The following is a 25,046-nucleotide window of genomic DNA, read 5'->3' as shown; positions in this document are numbered from 1 at the left end:
AGCACATGCAAAAACATAGAGGAAAATCTGGCTCAGTCTGTTTTCCAACCTGCTCTTAAGGAACCACAAAGTGTGCAAGCCTTTGTTTAATCCCAGTTCTACCAAACATGTTTCTACTTATAAACTGATTAGTAGAATCTGATACAAAAGACAAGTACAAAAGCACAAAAAAATGATTGGATTTAAAAGTTGATGGGCCACTCTATAAGGGCCACCAAATGAGCAGCAACACTCCTCTGGGAGTTAACTCTGGATTTGGAAACTATAAGTGTTCATGAGTAGATTGTTCTTGTGACACAATTTACAGATAAGTTTGTGTGGCGCAATGAATGATAGGAGTACACACACAAAAAACATTGTTGACCATTTAGGCTTGAACAAATAAATTACATATCTTATAGAAATACTTTATATTATTATTTGTATGATAACTAGTATATAATATATCGATAATTGTGCACATTTTCCATCATTTTCGTTGTTATCATGAATTGACAAATTATACAGGACGGGACATTTATTGTGAAGAATTAAAGCGATCCGTGACCCGGACGTACTTAGTTATTCTTGCCTGCTTCACAGCGGTGCGAGAACCAAAGCAGAGGAAAGAAAGCTTTTCTAGCTAATTGAAATACACGTTATCTGCTGTTGTTTCAGGTATGACAATATTCCGATATTTGAGTATCTGCTTTTTTTTGTTTGACATCTGTCAAGAGTCAAATTTTGTCCCGTAACTGACAAAGTACAGCGGGCTTGACAACTTACCTGGATCATGTGCAGTCCATCTGCTAGCCTAAAGTTAACTAGCTTGCCAGCTAAATAAGGCGACTGCTTGCTAGCGAGCTACTTGAGCGGAACCGGTGATTCACTGACGACTAGCGAGCTACATTGTCAGCTTGCTTATTGAGTCATTATGCAATTGATTCGAGTTATCGAAAGACAAGTGGCTAGCTAGCTATGTGCCCTTCCTTCAAATAACACATCACTTTATTCGTTTGTTGTGATATAGTTACATCACTTGACAGCTCGTTAATTAGCTAGCCAGGTACAAGCTAGCTAGTTTGCAATCTTACCAGCTATGTGACTAACTAGCATGTTACAGGTGTCCAGGCTACCACCACTTGACGTTGACAGACCCTTTCCTACGCATCATCATAATAACGATGATAATCATGTACTTACATTATGCAAAATCAAAGTGTAAGATGGAAGACGTCCATCTGTTGGCAGTCTGTCTATGCTGCCTTATTTCAGTCAAACAGTAAACATCCGCGTTAATTCAGGACTCTGTACTGTAACACATGTGCTCTTCTGCCTTATTTCAGTCAAACAGTAAACATCGGCATTCAATCAGGACTCTACTGTGACACGTGCTCTACATTTTGAAAAATGTAGGAGCACACAATGATATCTAGGAGCAGAATGAAAAATATTTGAGGTATTACAGCAGCAATCAGCAGTTGAAACAATAACAAAGAATGGTCCCGCCACAGTTTCCATCAAAGGTTGAGGGATGGGCCTGGAGAAATATAACCACACTCAAATGTATAGACAGAGCTATGGCTGCAAGGACAGACTAGATATCAGCCTTGTAGTTTTAACTATGTTTTGAGAATATACAGAGATTGTTTACATTTACTCTGTTTACAGACATAGGAAAAACAAGCCATATTTTGGCTTCAGATGGGGTAAGACAGTTGAACTAAGCTCATGGGGCATTATGTTATACTTTTCAAGAATCAATGGGTTTATATAATACATTTTATATGTTAAAATACAGGGTTTAGGAGCACAAGTAAAAAAACATTTTTAAGATTGAAATATAGCCTATATAATTCCTAGCTGCTTTTGAAGCGCATCTCCTAAAGAAGTTCTCCCTTTTCCTTTCTTTCCGTGCCACCACGTTTGCATGCTACTGGGGCAGAGGGACAGCAAAGAATTCAATACAACACTTATTACCTGGGGGATCTTTTTCTTGGGGCACTGGTGCTACCGAAATTCCAGGTAGCACAGCAAAATATTTGGCATCTTATGCTCCCAAAAATGGTAGGTAGCACTGTGGAGCCCTGTCAATAAGCTAACCAGTCAGTCTGTTGTTCACAAATGAACATTGGGTTTCTGTTATTCCTCTGGCCTGAATGAAAATGCATACCGTCTGGGTTTAGCCTAGAGGTACCAGTCTGTTTGAGTTATCATTCCACTCCTTGGCACTACTTGACACAGAGTAGCATATAAGGAGTGGATCGTTAGCAAACAGGTTCGTGATTTCAGAGTCTGACACACTTGAAACAACTTCTATAGATCTGTTTGAACTCACCTAGTCCAGTGTTCCATACCACAGTGTACCTCTCTGTCCAGGCTGGTGCCAGCACCTGTTGATGGAGTCTATGGTCCAGTGAGATGACTGACCAGGGCAACAACAACCAAAACATCTCCCGCAACCCCTTCGCTGCCCTTTTCAGCTCCCTCGCCGACGCCAAGCAGTTTGCATCGGGCCAGAAACCACCTTTGCACCATGGCGAACCACCATGTGAGTTACCCTCCCAAGGAGGAGTTACAGGGCACGCAGGCTTTTGCTCCAGCCCAGCTCTAGCACACATGACCTAATTGGCTGCATGGCAGGACCTTGATTAGCTGAATTGGTGGTGTTTTAGTGCTGGGTTGGAATGAAGGCCTGCAAACCACGTGGCCACTCCTGCTCTCATGGTTCACTGTGCTACTTGTATAGGCTATAGCCTGTCTGTATAACTTAAACATCACTGATATGGTGCAGCACGCTCACTGGCTTGACGTTTGACAATGACCTCATACGGTTTCTTATATTTGCTGGCTTATCTTGTATTGCAGCGGAGGACTCGGAGGGAAGTCAGTCCGAGTCGGAGAACTCTGACAGCATCGAGGACAATGACGACTCAGTGGCCGAGATCAGCCGCTCCTTCCTGTCGCGGCAGGAACTGTGCGAACAGCTCAACATCAACCACATGATCCAGAGGATCTTCCTCATCACCTTGGACAACAGTGAGTGCCGGAAGTTAGATTGGAGCGTATTAGCTCGTTTACACCGTGTTTCTTCATTTAGGACACCTTTTTTCCATTGGAGCGGCAGCGTGATGCCACTTGTCCCTTCTAGTTTACTGAATCTTGTTGTCATGTAAACAACCCTTAATGTTGCCTGGCTGGGTCTATATGATGTACTGTAGTGGTATGAACTAAAGCAAATCAGTCTGTTTCCCAGGCAACCCTTTGTGTGCCCATACACAAGCGATGGCTTGATTAATCACCCATCAACATCCCCTTGTTTTAATAACCAGGCCCCCATTCCGACTGCCTTCTTTATTTCCCTCTGTTTTCTGTTGATTGATCTGAGGTGCTGTATTGGGGGCACGGTCAATGTGTGACTTACATCTTTCTTCAACTCATAGGAATTCAGTAGAACCATCCTTCCTGGCGGTCTTTTCTTCACGCTGTCACTGTGTGTACTAGATTAGACAGAGAGTGATCGGCTTGGCATCAGCCAACTGGCTGACTCAGTGGCTGTGTCATCAAGGGGGTCTACAGGTCCCAGATTACCGTCCGCCGCCTCCTCTTTTCCCGCTCATCATCCCTCACTGACTGGCATGAAAGTGCCCTGATGACGGAGCCCCTGTCTGTCCATTTCTAGTCTAAATCTAATCTAATCTGTTTGTGCTCTTTGGTGCTGCTGGACCGCTGGCCTCTTTTAGGATTCCATGTCAGGGCCATCCAGTAAACAGTAAATGACTCACCCCAGCTCAATACTCATAAACTAGACGCTGGAATGAGTCATGAATGACCCTGTTTGCTCTAAGTGAAAAGTAAAACATGAACTATTGTTTGACCTCAGGTGACCCCAGTCTGAGAGGAGGCAATGGGATTCCTCCACGCTGTGTGTTCCTGGAGGAAATGGCCGCTGAGATGGACGGTCAAGACTGGCTGGACATGGACAACATCGAGCAGGTACAATAGGACTGGACATTGGCAATGGTGGTGGCGAACTGTTCGCTGGTCAGCTCAGTTGACCTCGATGCCATAAGATCCACATGTACAGTACTGTGTCTTCCCATACCGAGTTCCTCACTGGCTTGTAAGTGTCAGGGGACTAGGCCTATTAAGTATACAAGTGCATTGTCTACTCTAAGAAGATGGAATAGTGAAAAATGCATAGTGAACAAAGTTCATCGAGACCAGAGATCAGTAAGTACTTGAAGTTCATAGTACAGAATGTTGGCTAAGTTTTTAAAAATATTTTTAATTTTTTATGTCAGGCACTCTTCAACAGATTATTGATGCTGGAGCCAGGAAACCACCTCATCTACATGACCTCGTGTAACGCTGTGAATCTCTCTGCCGACCGAGACGCTGGGGACAAGTGCGCCATACCGTTCCTCTACGCCTGCTACCAGAGAGCCAAGGAAGAGGTGGGGGTCACATACCACAGCACTCACACTCATTCCTAATTTCTTTCTCCACGAATTCCCAGCCATAATTCAGTCAGGAAAAGTGTGCTGTGTAGGACAATTTTAAAAGGCAAACACGGACTGTACAAAGCATTAGGAACACCTGCTCTTTCCGTGACTTGCCAGGTGAATCCAGGTGAAAGCTGTGATCCCTTGTTGATGCCACTTGTTAAATCCACTTCAATCAGTGTAGATGAAGGGGAGACAGGTTAAAGAAAGATTTTTAAGCCTTGGGACAATTGATTGTGTATGCGTGTCATTCAGAGGGTGAATGGTAGTAGGTGCCAGGCGCACCGGTTGTGTGTCAAGAACTGCAACGCTGCTGGGTTTTTCACGCTCAACAGTTTCCCATGTGTATCAAGAATGCTCCGTCACCCAAAGGACATCAAACTAACTTGACACAGCTATGGGAAGCATTGGAGTCGACATGGACCATCATCCCTGTGGAACGCTTTCGACACCTTGTAGAGTCCATGCCCCGACAAATTAAGGCTGTTCTGAGGGCAAGGGGGGGGGGGTGTAACTCAATATGAGAAAAGTGTTCCTAATGTTTTGTACACTGTGTCTAAACCGTGCTGCATTGCACATTGTAAAGCGAAATAGTGTGACATGGTAAATAGTCTTACTGAACATAATGAATGACCTGTCTAAAGGTTAAATCTGCTGTTTATTTCCAGATCATTTCAATCTGCATAAAGGCTAAATAAAGCATGTTTAGTTTGTGCTCCATTGCTGACAATGATGTGACATTCTTAACCTCCCTGCTCCCTCCTGACATTACACACCCTCAGGTCACCAAGGTACCGGAGAAGCTGCTGTCGTACGCAGTGCGCTGTAAGAACCTGACGGTGTCCAACACGCGCACGGTCCTGCTCACCCCCGAGATCTACATCAGACAGAACGTGTACGAGCAGCTACTGGATTTGCTGCTAGAGGGAGTCGGCGGAGCCCGTGAGTCCATTCAATTATTAAAGCCCCACCCCCTGACTGTCTGAGGATTCCGGTTCTGTTCCATCTCAGTAGCCAAAGAAAGTGGTGTTTGCTGCTCAGGTATCAACTGTTGAGGCCTCCCAAGACAGGATGTGCTGTAACTTAGTCTAGTCTGCACCCGCTGATGAAAGAACTGGTTTAGACTGGTTTGAACTTGTCTATCTGTATTTATTAGTGCATAATAGCCTCACTTTGCTGTGTGTTGTCATATAAGGTCCTGATGATGTGTGTGGTTTGTGTCCAGAAAAGGGTGGGAAAGATGCCTGCACAATACAGAGAATATACTTTACTGAACTGTGTAGGCTATATATACAGGTAATTTTTTTCTGCTATATACCTAAGCCCTTTTTGAGCCAGGAAAAATCCTGTACACGTTTGTTTCTGTAAAGTACAGCATCTTTTCTGCACTATACAGGGCTATGAAACAGTTTTTTTTCTCTATACCTAAGCCCCTTTTTGAGCCAAGAAAAACCCTGACATTAAGTGTGCTTTCTGTTGTGCGTCGCAGAGCTGGACGAGGTGGTGGAGTTCGTGGAGGAGGTGATCGCTGGCCTGTTGGCTGACCAGGAGGTGCGCACCTTCAGCGAGGTGATCGGTCCCGTGCTCGATATCTTCCAAGGCCGTGTGAAAGACTTGGATCTCTGCCAGCTGCTGCTTTTCTCCTACCTGGACCTGCTCCTCTACTTCAGCCGCCAAAAAGACATCGCTACGGTCAGGGGCCGTAATGCATCGTCATCACTCCTCTAGACTGTTTTCTACAACCACGATTATTACTTGATTATATTCTATACTATTCATAACAAGATTATTATTATTATTATTTGTACAACAACTGCATTCATATGTCTGAGATGGACAACCTTGATCTCAAAAGTAGTTTACTCTTTGCTAATATAATATACTTCAAATTGTCTTCCTCCAGGTATTGGTGGAGCACATCCAACCCAAAGATCCCAGCAATGGGCTTCAGTATCAGAAGACCCTCCTTGGCACTGTGTTGAGTATCTCTTGTCTGCTGAAGACCCCGGGGGTGGTGGAGGGTCACGGCTTCTTCCTCAACCCCTCACGCTCCAGTCCACAAGAAATGAAGGTGCAGGAGTCCAACATACACCAGGTAAGGGCACTAGAGTCTTTGGTCAAAAGTAGTGAACTATATATATATAGGGAATTGAATGTTATTTGGGACGGACCCCGAACCTTATCGTCTTCTTCTGTGTCTCCAAAACCCCACTTAGGCCTACATCTAGCTTACTGGCAATGGTCAGACACTAGCTTAGTCTAAGCTACACAATGTGTAGAATAGCAGGACATTTGCTTTAAAACTGCAAAAACAATTATTCACCTTATAGCAAAATGTGTAGAATTGCAGGATATTATAACATTTTCTCTCTACCCCATGGCAGAATTTGTAGAATTGCATGTAATTAGTTTTAAAACAGCAACATTTTCTCTACACCGCATGCAAAAATGTAAAGAATTGCTGAAGATTTTACTTTAAAAATGCATAATAATTATGCAATTATCCACTGCCAAGAAAGCAGGCACTAAAATGTTTTGTTCCACCCCAAAAGGCTAGAGGCACTAATGCCTGATGAGTTTCCCTGAGGTTTTCCTGAACTTTCCAATACCGTCACCATATTTAAAGCTGCAATATGTAACCTTTTGGGGTAGCCAACAAAATTCACATAGAAAAGTTATAGATATGTCATTCTTGTTGAAAGCGAGTCTAAGAAGCAGTAGATTTGTTCTATGTGCTCTATTTCTATGCTTCCAGTCTTAAATTTCATTTTTGCGTCTTTTGGTTTTGTACACCAGCTGAAAATACAGTATTTTTGGTTATGGAAAATATATTCCGCAGTGGTTTAGATGGTACAATGATTCGCTACACTATACTTGCTTGTTTTGTCACATAAACTGAAATTAGGCGAACTGGTAGAGGGATTTCTGCATAGTGCATCTTTAAGTCGTTTGAAACACATTCAAGTTATTAACCTTATGAACATAGCCCACCAAGCCCAGAAGTTTGAGCACCCCTGTTTTAAATATCGCTTCAATAGGTTTCAGACAATAACAGGGTATCATAGCATTCAGGGGTATTTTTTAAAATCTGAATTAAACAAGAACTGTCGTGCCAAAATGATCCACTGACAACATAACATGGGGCTTTGTCCAGAGAGTTCACCACAAGATCTATATAAACACACCAGTAGAACAACAAGTGTAGGTTACAGTGTTGTTAAGTGAGCGGAGTGTGCCTAATTTCACTGGAGCACGGCGCGAGATTCCCAAAGGCTGGAGCATCGCCCGTGTTACCCACTCCAATTTCGTTCCAGTAGAGAGAGCTTCAGTAGCACTCACTTCACGAGCTCGGGGCATGCCCGACCCAGCATGCATTTGTAGTCTTATTGGGTGCTGCTATAGCCCCTTGCTTAAGCTACTGTCATGGAGTTTGCTAAATATTTTCATAAAGTAACTGATAAAACACAGGTGCATAAATCCAGGTGACTTACAAAGATGAGGACGAAGAGCAAGAGAGGGAGTGCGGTAATGTAGTGTCCACAACTAAAGAATCACGATGGTGTACTTACTACGTGCACATGCTAAAATAAAGGAACGAGGTGGGTAGGTAACTAAGTGTGTCATTGTAGCAAAGTATTTATGAAGTAAAAATCTGATCTCTGAAATGTTCTTCTTTTTTGTTCTATTATCTATACAATAGGCCATCATTTATTTTGGTCCAATAGGCCTAGCATATTCCTACTTTCAAGGAGCTTTCCGTTTTTATTGGGTTATTTTGCTTAAAAACCTTTAGGCCTAGCTTTTTAAGGCTGTCCCTGAAAAATCTTGATCGACCGAAAGTTGTCTTGTTCTTTCGACCAATCAATTGAGCACATCCTGTGTGTTTTAATCAAATCTGTGCATTGAGCTTGTCTAATGCTTTAAGCTTACAGTTTGATGCATCCAGGGCGCCAGAGATAATTTAACCTGACCCAACTATTCTCCTCCCGCTCCTGCTGGCTTTGCCAGTAATAGGCTACACAAGGAGTCGGCAACCTTTCTCATGTGGAATGCCAATTTATCTTACAATTTCTACTGATCTGCGTGCCAGGTATGGTTTTCATATGCAAATGTTCATGAAACAGTTGAATGTAATTTATAACGTCTTCATATCTCAAATTCATTGTCATGTGGGTAATCAAAATGATCTCAATCTAAATGAAAATGATGCAAACCTAAAAAAGTAACTTCTTTAGCCATTGCCATCTATGTAAAAAAGAACCTACATAAAATCCAACAGCCTGCAGGTAGAAAATATCCAGATTAAAAATAAATATCCTATAAATCACATTGGCTACACATGGCCTGTCTGCAAGGAACCTGAACATTAGGTCCGGTTTAGACTGTGCTCGCGAATACACAGCTGTAGGCTATTTGCACAAGGGATAAGAAGCCATGCTTGACTTGGGCAGGAGCTCACTGGAGCTGAGTACCGGCATCTCAAACCCTGTTAGTCTTACAGAATATTAGCTTCAAAGTATTGTGGAGCTCCTGCACCTAAATTTAAACAGTACACGCACCCAAAATGAGTACCGGAACCGATTTCAGTCCAAGTCGAGCACGGATAAGAAGCCTGTTTTATGACGTTTCCATTGGATCAGAGGATTCTATTTTCCTTTTCATGCTAAGTGGTCATTGAAAGGGAGAGAGCAGGAAAGATTTTTCAAATACATTGAGGAGCTATTAGAACTCTCGAATGTAAAAACAGACTTTGTGGGAATGCCGTTTGAGGTGAAGAAAACATTACTTTGAGAAGCTCCACACGGTCATTAGTGGTGGTGCGTTAAGCCAATCAGAAATACTATCAGATCCCCAAATGTGCACATTTATATGCTTACATTTGCGTGCAGGCCAGGCAGCCTCGTAAATGGAATTAAATAAACCAAAACTTGTTTCTCACAAGTGTAGCATAGGTTGTGCACTCTGCAAACAATGTGTCCACTCCTACAATAAGAACAGAAAGACTAGAATAATATTGAATGCATTAAAATAAATTACTAACCAAAGTAACACATTATAGATTAGAAATTATAGGAATTAACGGTAAATGTACAACTGGTGATACAGTGGGGAGAACAAGTATTTGATACACTGCCGATTTTGCAGGTTTTTCTACTTACAAAGCATGTAGAGGTCTGTAATTGTTATCATAGGTACACTTCAACTGTGAGAGACAGAATCTACATACCGACACCGGTTAGTCAGGCTGATTGAAGTAGTAAGTACATGTAGATATCGTTAAAGTGACTATGCATATATGATGAACAGAGCGTAGCAGTAGCGTAAAAGAGGGGGTGGTGGGACACAATGCAGATAGCCCGGTTAGCCAATGTGTGGGAGCACTGGTTGGTCGGCCCAATTGAGGTAGTATGTACATGAATGTGTAGTTAAAGTGACTATGCATATATGATAAACAGAGAGTAGCAGCAGCGTGAAAGAGGGGTTGGGGGGGCACACAATGCAAATAGTCCGGGTAGACATTTGATTACCTGTTCAGGAGTCTTATGGCTTGGGGGTAAAAACTGTTGAGAAGCCTTTTTGTTCTACACTTGGCACTCCGGTACCGCTTGCCATGCAGTAGTGGAGAGAACAGTCTATGACTGGGGTGGCTGGGGTCTTTGACAATTTTTAGGGCCTTCCTCTGATACCGCCTGGTGTAGAGGTCCTGGATGGCATGCAGCTTAGCCCCAGTGATGTACTGGACCGTACGCACTACCCTCTGTAGTGCCTTGCGGTCAAAGGCCGAGCAATTGTCGTACCAGGCAGTGATGCAACCGGTCAGGATGCTCTCGATGTTGCAGCTATAGAAACTTTTGAGGATCTCAGGACCCATGCCAAATCATTTTAGTTTCCTGAGGCTTTGTCATGCACTCTTCACGACTGTCTTGGTGTGCTTGGACCATGTTAGGTTGTTGGTGATGTGGACACCAAGGAACTTGAAGTTCTCAACCTGCCCCACTACAGCCCCTCCGATGAGAATGGGGGTATGCTCGGTCCTCCTTTTCCTGTAGTCCACAATCATCTCCTTAGTCTTGGTTACGTTGCGGGATAGGTTGTTGTTCTGGCACCACCCGGCCAGGTCTCTGACCTCCCACCCTATAGGATGTCTCGTCGTTGTCGGTGATCAGGCCTACCACTGTTGTGTCGTCTGCAAACTTAATGATGGTGTTAGACTCGTGCCTGGCCATGCAGTCGTGGGTGAACAGAGAGTACAAGAGGGGACTCAGCATGCACCCCTGGGGAGCTCCAGCGTTGAGGATCAGCGTGGCAGATGTGTTGCTACCTACCCTCACCACCTGGAGGCGGCCGTCAGGAAGTCCAGGATCCAGTTGCAGAGGGAGGTGTTTAGTCCCAGGATCCTTAGCTTAGTGATGAGCTTTGAAGGTACTATGGTGTTGGAACGCTGAGCTGTTGTCAATTAATAGCATTCTCACATAAGTGAGAATTATGTCCAGGTGGGAAAGGGCAGTGAGGAGTGCAATAGAGATTGCATCATCTGTGGATCTGTTTGGGTGGTATGCAAATTGGAGTGGGTCTAGGGTTTCTGGGATAATGCTGTTGATGTGAGCTATTACCAACCTTTCAAAGCACTTGATGGCTACAGACATGAGTGCTACGGTTATTTAGTCATTTAGGCAGGTTGCCTTTGTGTTCTTGGGCACAGGGACTATGGTTTTCTGCTTGAAACATGTTGGTATTACAGACTCAATCAGGGACATGTTGAAAATGTCAGTGAAGACACCTGTCAGTTGGTAACCAAAAAAGTGTTAAACAAATCAAAAGATATTTGAGATTCTTCTAAGTAGCCGCCCTTTGCCTTGACAGCTTTGCACACTCTTTGCATTCTCTCAACCAGCTTCATGTTTAATGCTTTTCCAACTGTCTTGAAGGAGTTCCCACATATGCTGAGCACTTTTTGGCAGCTTTTCCTTCACTCCACAGTCCAACTTATCCCAAAACTTCTCAATTGGGTTGAGGTCAGGTGATTGTGGAGGCCAGGTCATCTGATGCGGCACACCATCACTCTCCTTCTTGGTCAAATAGCCCTTACACAGCCTGGAGGTGTGTTGGGCCATTGTCCTGTTGAAAAACAAATGATAGTCCCACAAAGCGCAAACCAGATGGGACGGTATGTTGCTTCAGAATGCTGTGGTAGTCATGCTGATTAAGTGTGCCTTGAATTCTAAATAAATCAGACAGTGTCACCAGCAAAGCACCATCACACCACCACCTCCATGCTTCATGGGGTGAACCACACATGCAGAGATAATCTGTTCACTTACTCTGTGTTTCACAAAGTCATGGTTGTTGCAACCAAACATCTCGAATTTGTACTCATCGGACCAAAGCACAGATTTCCAACGGTCTGATGTCCATTGCTCGTGTTTCTTTGCCCAAGCTAGTTTCTTCTTATTGGTGTCCTTTTTAATAGTGGTTTCTTTACAGCACCTCGACCATGAAGGCCTGATTCACGCAGTCTCCTCTGAACAGTTGATGTTGATGTGTCTGTTACTTGAACTCTGTGAAGCATTTATTTGGGCTGCAATTTCTGAGGCTATTAACTCTAATGAACTTTTACTCTGCAGCAGAGGTAACTGAGTCTTCCTTTCCTGTGGCGGTCCTCATGAGACAGCGCTTGATGGTTTTTGCAACTGCACAATTTTCCAGATTGACTGACCTTCATGTTTTAAAGTAATGGTGGACTGTCCTTTCTCTTTGCTTATTTGAGCTGTTCTTGCCATAATATGGACTTGGTCTTTTACCAAATAGGGCTATCTTCTGTATTACCCCCCCTTCCTTGTCACAACACAACTGGCCGTGCTGCTGCTCCAGTTTCAACTGTTCTGCCTTATTATTATTCGACCATGCTGGTTATTTATGAACATTTGAACATCTTGGCCATGTTCTGTTATACTCTCCACCCGGCACAGCCAGAAGAGGGCTGGCCACCCCACATAGTCTGGTTCCTTTCTAGGTTTCTTCCTAGGTTTTGGCCTTTCTAGGGAGTTTTTCCTAGCCACCGTGCTTCTACACCTGCATTGCTTGCTGTTTGGGGTTTTAGGCTGGGTTTCTGTACAGCACTTTGAGATATCAGCTGATGTACGAAGGGCTATATAAATAAATTTGATTTGATTGGCTGAAACGCGTTGAGAAGGAAAGAAATTACACAAATTAACTTTTTAACAAGGCACACCTAGAAAATAGTCCAAATAAAGAGGAACCCTTGAATGAGTAGGTGTGTACAAACTTTTGACTGGCACTGTGTGTATGGAAGGCATTTTTTTTGTTTAATTTGTATTTAATTATAAGTAAGTCACAGCCTATATATGCAATTTATAGACTTATGATTTAATACAACAAAATGTTTTTTAAATGCTGAGTGCTTTATGTCCCAATCAGCATTTGTGTCGCACTCGCAAGTGCTTCACAATTTATTTATTTGCAGGCTGTAGCCTTGAAATGATATAGGGATTTTAATAAATGTAGCGAATCTGGATCAGCAGTTTTTTTTTTTCTGTGAGCTCAGAGACGTTTTTAGCGGAGAGGTTGGAAAAGACTTGGAGTGCCGGCGAGTGACGAGCTGGATTTCAGACGCTCTACTCCGCTCACATACACTGCTCCCATCTATTATTGACATATCCTGTCCTCCTTTCGTCCCAGTTCATGGGCCAGTTCCATGACAAGCTTCACCAGCTCCTGAAGAACCTGCTGCAGCAGTCGGGTGAGACGCGCCACCTGCTGCTCTCCTGGCTGGGCGGCTGCCTGCAGGCCAACGCCGGGCGCACCAAGATCTGGGCCAACCAGATGCCCGAGATCTTCTTCCAGATGTACGCCTCAGACGCCTTCTTCCTCAACCTGGGCGCCGCGCTGCTCAAGCTGTGCCAGCCCTTCTGCCGGCCGCGCTCGCCCAAGCTGCTCACCTTTAACCCCACCTACTGCGCCCTCAAGGAGCTCAGCGAGGAGGAGCGGCGAAACCGCAACGTGCATGCCAGAGGTCTGTGTGTGTGCACGTTTGTATGTGCGCTCTTGCATATGTGTGCACGTGGGTATGGATCATTGGATGTCCTTTTTACATAGCTGATTCTCTATTTTATGTAAGTGTATATGAACCTGTCCTCATTTTCTCATTGATCATTAGGTCTGGACAAAGAGACGTGTCTCGTCCCACTTCCCCCCCAGCAGTCGGTGGAGTACGCCCAGTCGTACAGCCTCCTCACTGAGAACCTCATCCTCACCCAGATGACCCTTCACCTGGGCTTCCACAGGTAACTAACTGGCAACGTTACAGAACATTTAGATATAATTAAAAGGATAGGCTCGATATGATTGTCTTTCAAGTAGAATAGGGAATCATGTCCGGTCTATTCGGTGCATTTCTATCTGCAAATTTGTGAACATATCGCCTCACTGAATACACTCCAGACCTAGCAATGCTGTATTCATATGATGAACATTCGTATATTACTTGGTTTTGGGTTTGTGCATGAAGAAAGTTCTATTTACCATGTTAGTACACAATGCCTTTGGTGCTGTTTGTCTGACCTAGATTAAGCCTTGTTCCTTGACACACAAAAAACCTCTCAGTGGTGGTTCTCCATTGAGCATGGGTTTAAGTCCAGGAGAAGGCTCGATCTGGCCCTTGGACTAGACTTGTGATAACATCTCAGTGTTCTCCTTCATAACAGCTGAGCAATATGTACTGTATCTAACGTTGTGAACTGGACCTTGACAAATTTCAATTGTTCCCTGTGACATATGGTTAAGGAAGTTGTATTGTGTCTTCTTGCTCCTCCCTAGACTCCACGAGCAGATGGTGAAGATGAACCAGTCGCTCCACCGGCTGCAGGGTACGTGGCGGGAGGCCCAGCTCACGGGCGGCCCGGCGGCCGAGCAGCTCCGCGAGCAGTTCGAGCGCCTCATGACGGTCTACCTGTCGACCAAGGCAGCAGCCACCCAGCCGGGCATGCTGCAGTGCTGCCTCAACCTGCAGGCGTCCAGTGCCACACTCCTGGTTCAACTGGGCCTTAGCAACCAGGGGCCCGAGCACGCCCAGCTCTCCTTCCCCCTGCCGCCGCTACACAACAGTCTGCTCTGTCACATGCCAGGTAGCATGTCATTTTGACTTTTTTTTGTTTGCGACTTAGTCAAAGTATTTAACTAAGTTAGGAAAGACAACCAAGTATCACAGTCATTGCAGGTGAAGCTTTCCGTCAACCTGGATTGTTTACTTACTTCCTTAGACCAATCACCCCATGAGCAGAAAAGGCCATCAACAACTCCAACTTTCCTTTCAGTGTTGCGCCATCAACCTTGACATCACGTTTTCAGTCATTTGACAGATGCTCTTATGCTGACCTGCAGTCAGTGCGTACAATGGAGGCGCTAAATCAGTGGTTTTCAACCAGGTGTGCCGTAAATGGCTTCCTAATCTTGATCATTGTGTTGGAACACTCACTTATAAACATGACCTGTGGAGTGGGAGCACCAGTGCCACTCAGATAATACATTGAATGGCACATGGTTTTATCTGTATCGTTGTTTCAAGTCCAGTTCGCTCAGGCTGTTTACATTTGTATCTTTTTTGAGGGGCCGGCATCACGAGCAAAGTCATTTTGTATCATTTAACTTCGCCTGTGAGAACCATTAGCACAGGCAAGTCTTAGCTGTACCACAGCCTCTGCCATAGAAACAAACGGAATATGGCTTTGTGGCTGGGGTTGCACCTTTACAATGCAGAAAACCGCTCGTCTCTAGCTCAAACCTTTCAAAACTTAAGACCTACAGTATTTTAAGTTTTTTTTTTTTTTTTTTTCCTGCGCAGATTGCGGGGCCCTCTTAAAGGGGTACACACAAATGAGTCATCATGAGTAAGGTACTATAAAAAAACATAGTTCAAATAATCCCCATTTAATCTATAAAAGAATGTTTGTCACGGAAAATAGATGATTAAGGATCAGATAAGATGGGGGTCGTTACCACTAAATTAATTAGTAGGTCCATTTTAGGTGTGCCACAGAATTGTTTTATCCCATCAAGATGTGCCATGGTTCATTAAAGGTTGGGAACCACTGTGCTAAATAACAGCAAAAATAATAATAATTTGCCCAATGACAGGGCTATAGAAGAGTTGTGAGAGAATAACACAAGTAGAGAGCAGAGGAGGCTGGCGGGAGTAACTATAGGAGGACGGGCTCATTGTTATTGCTGGAATGGAATTAATGGAAACATCAAACACACAGAAACAACGTGTTTGACTCCATTCCAGCCATTTAAAAAGAGCCCGTCCTCATGTAGCCCCTCCCACCAGCCTCCCCTGGGAGAGAGTTTATTACGACTACTAAGAGGGGTTGGTTATCAAAAGGATTCTTGTACGTCTGCAGAGTTCTTTGCGGAGAACTTGGGAGATTTCTTTGTCTTCCTCCGCCGCTTCGCCGACGAGGTCCTGGAGTCTTCTGCCGACAGCTTGGAGCAGGTCCTCAACTTCATCACTGTGTTCATGGGAAACGTGGAGAGGTAGGGGGAAGAGAGGGGGAGGCATTGAGTTCACCCGTGCGCACACACAGTACCAGGCCAAATGTTTGTGCATAATATTCATGTATCCTGGTACATACGCTACTTTTCAAAACTTTGGGGTCATTTATACATTTCCTTGTTTTTTTTTGTTGAAAGAAAAGCTCATTTTTGGTCCGTTTAAAATAACATCAAATTGATTAGAAATGCAGTGTAGACATTGTTAATGTTGTAAATGATTATTGTAGCTGGAAATGGCAGATTTTTCATGGAATATCTACATAGGCGTACACAGGCCCATTATCTGCAACCATTACTCCTGTGTTCCAATGGCACATTGTATTAGCTAATCCAAGTTTATCATTTTAAAAGGCTGACTGATCATTAGAAAATCCTTTTGCAATTATGTTAGCACAGCTGAAAACTGTTGTTCTGATTAAAGAAGCAATAAAACTGTCCATCTTTAGACTAGTTGAGTGTCTGGAGCATCAGCATTTGTGGGTTTGATTACAGGCTCAAAATGGCCAGACTTTATTCTGGAACTCGTCAGTCTGTTCTTGTTCTGAGAAAAGAAGGCTATTCCATGCAAGAAATTGCTAAGAAACTGAAGAACTCGTACAACGCTGTGTACTACTCCTTTCACAGAACAACGCAAACTGGCTCTAACCAGAATAGAAAGAGTGGGTGGTCCCGGTGCACAACTGAGCAAGAGGACAAGTACATTAGTGTGTCTAGTTTGAGGAACCGATGCCTCGAGTCCTCAGCTGGCAGCTTCATTAAATAGTACCCGCAAAACTCCAGTCTAAACGTCAACAGTGAAGTGGCGACTCCGGGATGCTGGCCTTCTAGGAAGAGTTGCAAAGAAAAAGACATATCTCAGACTGGCCAATAAAAAGAAAAGATTAAGATGGGCAAAAGAACACAGACACTGGACAAAGGAAGATTGTAAAAAAGGGTTATGGACAGACAAATGAACATTTGAGGTGTATGAATCACAAAGAAGAACATTTATGAGATGCAGAAGAAATGAAAAGATGCTAGAGCAGTGCTTGGCGCCATCTGTCAAGCGTGGTGGGGGCTATTTGATGGTCAGGGGTGCTTTGGTTGTGGGAGATTTGTACAGGGTAAGGGATCTTGAAGGAAAGCTATCACTCCATTTTGCAACGTCATGCCATACCCTGTGGACGGCGCTTAATTGGAGCCAATTTCCACGTACAACAGGACAATGACCCAAAGCACAGCTCCAAACTATGCATTAATTATTTAGGGAAGACGCAGCTGGTGTTCTGTCTATAATGGAGTGGCCAGCACAGTAACATCTCAAACCTATTGAGCTGTTGTGGGAGGAGCTTGACTGTATAGTACGTAAGAAGCCAATCCAATTTGTGGGAGGTGCTTCAGGAAGCATGGGCTGAAATCTCTTCAGATTACCTCAACAAATTGACAACTAGAATGCCAAAGGTCTGCAAGACTGTAATTGCTGTAAATCGAGGATTATTTGACGAAAGCAATGTTTGAAGGACAATATTATTATTTCAATAAAAAAAATATTATTTATAACCTTGTCAACATCTTGACTATATTTCCTATTAATTTTGCAAGGACATTTCTAAGTGACCCAAAACATTTGAACGGTAGTAAACAGTCCTCAGGGTATTGTACATCTCAATTGTGGAACGCCGTTGGCTGTTATAACAGTCACTCTTCTGGATGTGATATTCCTAAGGGGTAAATGCGTCTACCATTCGGACTCATCGATGTTCCTATTGTGTTACTTTTTACCCATGTACCCAGGATGAAGAACCCTCATTTGCGGGCGAAGCTGGCAGAGGTGCTGGAGGCGGTGATGCCCCACATGGAACCGGCGTCGGCTGGCACAGCCCAGCCAATCATGTTCCAGCGTCAAAGGGTCTTCTGCTCCTACCACCATGCACCTCACCTGGCTGAGGCACTCATTGCTGTGTTTGTGGACATTGAGTTCACTGGTGGGTTTAGTGTGTCTGTCTTGCGCACATGTTTATGTATGCGTTAGAATCTAAACCTTTGTAATGAAGCTCAAGTACATGCATGTGACTTGTATGTTATTGACTTTTCTCCTCAGGTGACCCTCACCAGTTTGAACAGAAGTTCAACTACAGGAGACCTATGTATCCCATCCTCAAGTTCATGTGGGGGAAGGAGAACTACAGAGAGAGCATTAAGGCAAGCTTGTTTCCCTTTTTTTCTCAGTTATTTATATGGTACCACATTTAGAGTAGTCCTTTATTGAAGACCGCAAAAAACACATGGCTATTGCTTTTTAGTTCTGCACCATAATGCCCCGAAATTCTTATGTGGAATGTTGTTAACTTCAGAGTCTTGCTGTTTATGCATCCGAGAACCTTGAGGCCATGAATCCTCCACTCTTTCTGCGGTATCTGAATCTCCTGATGAACGACGCCATTTTCCTACTCGATGAAGCTATACAGGTGAGAAACTGAAACTGTTCTTGCTCGTTTTATGAAAAGGACATTCCTAGCATTGACTTATTTTGACTTATATCCATCTCAGTAGTGGCTGATGACACTTTACATCGGTGGAAGGGCTCATTGTAATGCCTGGAATGGAATCAACGAATGGTATTAAGCACACGGTTTCTATACGTTCTATACGAGTCGTCCTCACCTCACCAGCCTCTACTGATCTATCTTTTTATTCATTTTTTGGGGGACTGAAAAGACTGTAAAAACATTCGTAAATCAGCTCCAATTGGTTTTCATTTTGGAAATCTGTTCCACAGTATTCCCACACACAATAGAGAGTTAATGTATTGTATTTGTGATCGTGTACAAATGTAAGCAAGGTTTGAAATGATTATGTTTAAATGTGTCTGTTTGGGCTTCTTGCATTTGTAGACTGCAGTCAATTTGCAGTCTACAAATGATTTATTATTATGTTCCGGCCGCCTGACCATCCGCTGAAGAAGAAATTGGCCCTCGGCTGAATCTAGTTGTGTATTCCCTGGTTTATCCGAAGATCCTACGTTTTAAACTCGGTCCCATTTTTCTCACTACTTCCCTCTGATCTGGTCCTTTTCTGTGGTAGTACCTGAGCAAGATTAAGCTTCTGCAGCTGGAGAAGGACCATGGCGAGTGGGAGGGCCTGGCTCCTGATGCCCTCAGGGAGAAGGAGTCCAGTTTGCAGATGTTGGGACAGCTGGCACGCTTCCATAACATCATGTCCAACGAGACCATCGGCACACTGGCTTTCCTGACATCGGGTTAGTTGGAGAGGGAGGATGAATGGAAAACAATGAGTGGATAATGTCTTGGACATACGTCTCGACCTAAAGCTACACAAACTATGGGTGTTTGTGTATTTAAACACACTTTTTTTAGACATCATTGTCCAATTCATTGAGCAGAATTAAGAGTTTGCCCTGTTTTTAAGGTAAATGGCAATACTTTATATTTGATGGCACTGTGTTGTACACTGAGGATACAAAACATTAGGAACACCTTTCTCATATTGAGTTACACCCCCTTTTGCCCTCAGAACAGCCTCAATTTGTCTGGGCATGGACTCTACAAGGTGTCTAACGCGTTCCACAGGGATGCTGGCCCATGTTGACTCCAATTCTTCCCACAGTTGTGTCAAGTTGGCTTGATGTCCTTTGGGTGGTGGACCATTCTTGATACACATGGGAAACTGTTGAGCGTGAAGAACCCAGCAGAGTTGCAGTTCTTTTTAATTTATTTATATTTTTTACCCCCTTTTTTCTCCCCAATTTCTTGGTTTCCAATTGTCTCATTGCTGCAACTCCCGTACGGACTCAGGAGAGGCGAAGGTCGAGAGCCTTCGTTTTATGAAAAGGACATTACGAGCATTGACTTATGTTGACTTATATCCATCTCAGTAGTGGCTGATGACACTTTAAATCGGCGGACGGGCTCATTGTAATGCCTGGAATGGAATCAACGAATGGTATTAAGCACACGGTTTCTATACGTTTTATACCATTCCATTCCGACCATTACTATGAGTCGTCCTCACCTCACCAGCCTCTACTACATGTGTCCTCCAAAACACAACCCAACCATGCCGCACTGCTTCTTGACACAATGGCCATCCAACCCGGAAGCCAGCCGCACCAATGTGTCGGAGGAAACACCGTACACCTGGCAACCTGGTCAGCGTGCACTGCGCCCGGCCCGCCACAGGAGTGGCTAGTATGCGATGAGACAAGGATTTCCCTGCCGGCCAAACCCTCCCTAACCCAGATGATGCTGGGCGAATTGTGCGCCGCCCCATGGGCCTCCCGGTTGCGGCCCGCTGCGACAGAGCCTGGGCTCGATCCCAGAATCTCTGGTGGCACAGCTAGCACTGCGATGCAGTGCCTTAGACCACTGCGCCACCTGGGAGGCTCAGCGTTGCAGTTCTTGACACTCAAATTGGTGTGCTTGGCACCTACTACCATACCCCGTTCAAGGGCACTTAAATATTTTGTCTTGCCCATTCACCCTCTGAATGGCACACATTCACAATCCTTGTCTCAACGGTTAAAAATACTTATTTAACCGATCTCCTCCCCTTCTTCTACACTGATTGAAGTGGATTTAATAAGGGATCATAGCTTTCACCTGGATTCACCTGGTCAATCTGTCATGGAAAGAGCAGGTGTTTTGTACACTCTGTATATATGAATATATTGAAACTCCTACTCGCTTCTCCCTCTCCATGATATCCCAGAGATCAAGTGTATTTTTGTGCACCCTTTCATGGCCGAGAGGATCATCTCCATGCTCAACCACTTCCTGCAGCACCTGGTTGGCCCCAAGATGGGCGCCCTGAAGGTGAAAGACTTCAGCGAGTTTGACTTCAAGCCTCAACAACTGGTCTCCGATATCTGCACCATCTACCTTAACCTGGGGTACGTTTCAAAAAGGCAGTATTTCAAGGCTAATACAAGGCCCAGAAGTTGTTTTGGGTTGAAATTCCCTTGCTTTTTCCATCTGTACTTCTTCAGCCGATCAAATATTTTGAGCGTTTGCCTGGAGTGCCAGGTGGGTGGTGTTTGCATGTTTTGGATGGTTCAATTGTGCCTGGCAAGCATAGCTACATTAGTTCAACCTTTTTTTTTAAGTACAATTTGAATCCGTGTGTGGCATATAAGGTGGCTATTTGGTTTCTAGTGACTCTAACAATGTCTGTTTTCTCTTTGGCAGTGATGAAGAGAATTTCTGTGCCACTGTCCCAAAAGACGGGCGCTCCTACTCTCCCACGCTCTTCTCTCAGACTGTCCGAGTCCTGAAGAAGATCAACAAGCCAGGAGAAGTTATTGTTGGTTTCGGTCTCCTTGCTGACAAAATAAAGGTTAGATCTGTATAAAATCACCTTACACTGTACCACTATGCCCTCTCCTTACCATAACCCTAAATGAATAACTACTGCCTGTCTCCTGTCTTAGTCTCATGCAGACCGACAGCTGCAGGATGAGGAAACGTACGCGGACGCCCCAGATGACTTCCTGGACCCCATTATGTCCACACTGATGCTCGACCCTGTGCTGCTCCCCTCCTCCAACGTCACGGTTGATCGCTCGACCATAGCACGGCATTTACTCAGGTGAGTGATCCCTTAGGAGTAGCATGTCTACGTGCTGCTGGTTTATTCCAGGGACTGCATGCATCAAGCATCTCAGAATAGGAGTGCTGATCCAGGATCAGGTCCCCCCCCTGTCTGTGTAGTCTTATTCATTGTTATCTAAAAGGCAAAACTGGTTCTAAATCAGCAGTCTTACTTTGAGCGGCTTGAAACATACGGCCCGAGATCACGGTTTTTTTGTACGATATTGAGTATCAATTTTCATTTCCCTACAGTGATCAGACAGACCCATTCAACCGCAGTCCACTCACAATGGATCAGATCCGGCCCAACGAGGAGCTGAAGCAACAGATCTTACAGTGGCTGGCCCAGCATAAGCAGGAGCGGCTGCAGATGGGCCCTAGTGGCTAGCCCTGGGATCTTCTCAAACAAACTATGATTGTACCATACCTTCCCTCACCTCCTTACCGGCAGTAGTATGCTCAACTATGACTCATCCATGTGTGCTTGCCTTCAAGCTTCGGACTTCAAACCACGTGAGACTTTGGTTTCTCCCTCTCATGCAGCACACATCACTCAAATACCCTCACTGGTCAATGGAAGATCCCATGTCTCAAAAACTGTCAAGAGAGCAGGTAGTGGTGCAATTGAAAACCGAGTTGCACTGCTACATTCATGTGCCCTATGGTGGTTTTAGAATGTTGCCCCCTGCTTCAGAGAATATGCTGTTTACCATTAGTGGTTGCAGTCTGGTCAGAACCACTGGTCTAACTGGACAACAGCTCTGCCAAATGTTTTATATTTTAAAAGTAGGCAAAGTATACTGAACATGGACTTCAGAACAAGAAAATGTCATATGTCTTATTAATTGCCCCGTGTCTCTATAGTAACCCTAAGGTCAATATGCACTACGAACCTAAACAACATTATCTAACGTTATTTAGCATTTACAATTGAAATAATGTCTTATGCAAGCATATAATACCCATGTAATAAAATGTGGGCTAACCAATCTTAATTTAAAGAATCGGTGCCTAAAACCACCAGCCTTGCTTTAATTTCATCGACCAGACATTTTTCAAGTTATTATATTGTCTTTGTTGCATTTATGGTATCAAATGCGCTGTCAACAGATATGTCTTAAATCCTAAACAAGAGATGATATAGACAATGTAGGAGTTTGGGTGTCACTTGCTATTGGTTATTGACAAAGCAGTTTGTAACTTGTGCGAGTTGCTCTTGTTTGGAATTTGAGACTTAATGCAAAGTAAAGTGTGATTTGCCGAAGAAATTAGTAGAACACGTGTGAGAGAATACCCATTTGATAGCATGCATTTGTATGTGGTGTATCTACTAACTTGATGATTACCAGAGTGAAATTATAATGCAAGATTTTAACTGTCAATGTATTTTGAATGTACAGTATGACTAATAAATAAAAAGCTTTGTGTTACAGTATCAATCTTTTGCATTACTTCTTCCAGTAGCCTAATAACAGGCAATAACTCATTTATTTCCAATAATCATTCAGTAAGTACTAAAGTTAACATAACATAATGCTAATTGTATGGTGTATTAGGAACTGAACAAAGTTTTTACCAACCAACACTATCCAATTACACTGAACAGAAATATAAACACAACATGCAAAGTGTTTGTCCCATGTTTAATGAGCACAAATTTGTTTACATCACTGTTAGTGAGCATTTCTCCTTTTGAATGTTCAATTCTCTGCTTCCAAGGTAGTTTTAGAGAATTTGGCAGTACGTCCAACCGGCCTCACAGCCGCAGACCATGTGTAACCGTGCCAGCCCAGAACCTCCACATCCGGCTTCTTCACCTGGGGAATGGTCTGAGACCAGATACCCGGACAGCTGATGAAGCTGTGGGTTTGCACAACCCAAGAATTTCTGCACAAACTGTCAGAAACCATCTCAGGGATGCTCATCTGCATGCTTGTCGTCCTCACCAGGGTCTTGACCTGACTGCAGTTTGGCATCGTAACTGACTTCAGTGGGCTCACCTTTGATGGCCACTGGCACGCTGGAGAAGCGTGCTCTTCGCGGATGAATCCCAGTTTCAACTGTGCTGAGCATACGAGTGGGTTTGCTGATGTCAACGTTGTGAACAGAGTGCCCCATGGTGGCGGTGAGGTAATGGTATGGGATGGTGTAAACTATGGACAATGAACACAATTGCATTTTATCAATGACAATTTGAATGCACAGAGATACCGTGAGGAGATTCTGAGGCTCATCGGTGTGCCATTCATTCGCCGCCATCACGTTTAGTGCACAGCCCCATTTCACAAGGATCTGTACACAATTCCTGGAAGCTGAAAAAACCAGACATGTCACCCATTGAGCATGTTTGGGATAATCTGAATCGACGTGTATGACAGCGTGTTCCAGTTCCCGCCAATATCCAGCAACATCGCACAGCCATTGAAGAGGAGTGGGACAACATTAAACAGGCCACAATCAATCAGCTTGATCAATTCTATGCAAATTAGATTTGTCACGCTGCATGAGGCAAATGGTGGTCACACCAGATAGTGACTGGTTTACTGATCCATGCCCCTTTCTTTTATTCAAGTACAGTGCCTTTGGAAAGTATTCAGACCCCTTGTCTTCAGACCCTTGTCTATGAGACTTGAAATTGAGCTCAGGTGCATCCTGTTTCCATTGATGCTCCTTGAGATGTTTCTACAACTTGATTGGAGTCCACCTGTGATAAAGTCAATTGATTAGTCATTATTTGGAAAGGCACATACCTGTCTATACAAGGTCCCACAATTGACAGTGCATGTCAGAGCAAAAACCAAGACATGGGTTCGAAGGAATAGTCCGTAGCGCTCTGAGACAGGATTTTGTCGAGGCACAGATCTGGGAAAGGGTACCAAAACATTTCTGCAGCATTGAAGGTCCCCAAGAACACAGTGGCCTCCATCATTCTTAAAAGAAGTTTGGAACCACCAAGACTCTTCCCAGAGCTGGCCGCCCGGCCAAACTGAGCAATTGGGGGGAGAAGGGCCTTGGTCAGGGAGGTGACCAACAACCCTATGGTCACTCTGACAGAGCTCCAGAGTTCCCCTGTGGAGATGGGAGAACCTTCCAGAAGGACAAACATCTCTGCAGCAGGAAGCCATTCCTCAGTAAAAGGCACATAACAGCCCGCTTGGAGTTTTCCAAAAGGCGCACCTAAAGACTCTCAGACCATGACAAACAAGATTCTCTGGTCTGATGTAACCAAAATGTAACTCCTTGGCCTGAATGCCAAGCGTCACGTCTGGAGGAAACCTGGCATCATCCCTATGGTGAAGCATGGTGGTGGCAGCATCATGCTGTGGGAATGTTTTTCAGGGACTGGGAGACGAGAGGATTGAGGCAAAGATGAACGGAGCAAAGTACTGAGAGATCCTTAATGAAA

The 25,046-nt window shown here is 44.2% G+C and overlaps 1 protein-coding gene across 2 annotated transcripts; it reads left to right on the top strand.

Annotated features, from left to right (window-relative positions):
- Positions 1–23,073, top strand: LOC135552541 (ubiquitin conjugation factor E4 A-like). Of its 2 annotated transcripts, XM_064984231.1 has the most exons (20): positions 1–657; positions 2,359–2,530; positions 2,848–3,018; positions 3,863–3,975; positions 4,284–4,436; positions 5,267–5,426; positions 5,974–6,176; positions 6,388–6,579; positions 13,185–13,518; positions 13,663–13,789; positions 14,322–14,629; positions 15,905–16,037; positions 17,829–18,019; positions 18,136–18,236; positions 18,389–18,502; positions 19,119–19,293; positions 20,763–20,943; positions 21,239–21,386; positions 21,481–21,638; positions 21,893–23,073. In XM_064984231.1, exons 2-20 carry the CDS (start codon positions 2,401–2,403, stop codon positions 22,026–22,028), a joined length of 3,228 nt encoding a protein of 1,075 aa, XP_064840303.1. In that variant the 5' UTR covers positions 1–657; positions 2,359–2,400; the 3' UTR covers positions 22,029–23,073. The 2 variants fall into 2 exon arrangements, with proteins under 2 accessions (XP_064840303.1, XP_064840304.1); XM_064984232.1 differs by lacking the exons at positions 1–657; positions 2,359–2,530 and having other exon boundaries at positions 2,934–3,018; positions 4,298–4,436.
- Positions 23,074–25,046: the final 1,973 nt, after the last annotated feature.

The sequence above is a fragment of the Oncorhynchus masou genome, chromosome 13 (assembly GCF_036934945.1).
Source record: "Oncorhynchus masou masou isolate Uvic2021 chromosome 13, UVic_Omas_1.1, whole genome shotgun sequence".
Lineage (NCBI taxonomy): Eukaryota > Metazoa > Chordata > Actinopteri > Salmoniformes > Salmonidae > Oncorhynchus > Oncorhynchus masou.
The sequence above is the reverse complement of the archived record's forward strand: the minus strand, read 5'-3'. Positions and strand labels throughout refer to the sequence as shown.

Excerpts from the sequence above, each read along its gene's own strand:
- LOC135552541 (XM_064984231.1), top strand. The coding sequence starts at position 2,401 with ATGACTGACCAGGGCAACAACAACCAAAACATCTCCCGCAACCCCTTC. Across the intron at positions 3,019-3,862 it reads CCTCATCACCTTGGACAACA|GTGACCCCAGTCTGAGAGGA; the intron begins GTGAGTGCCGGA and ends GTTTGACCTCAG. Across the intron at positions 6,177-6,387 it reads GCCAAAAAGACATCGCTACG|GTATTGGTGGAGCACATCCA; the intron begins GTCAGGGGCCGT and ends GTCTTCCTCCAG.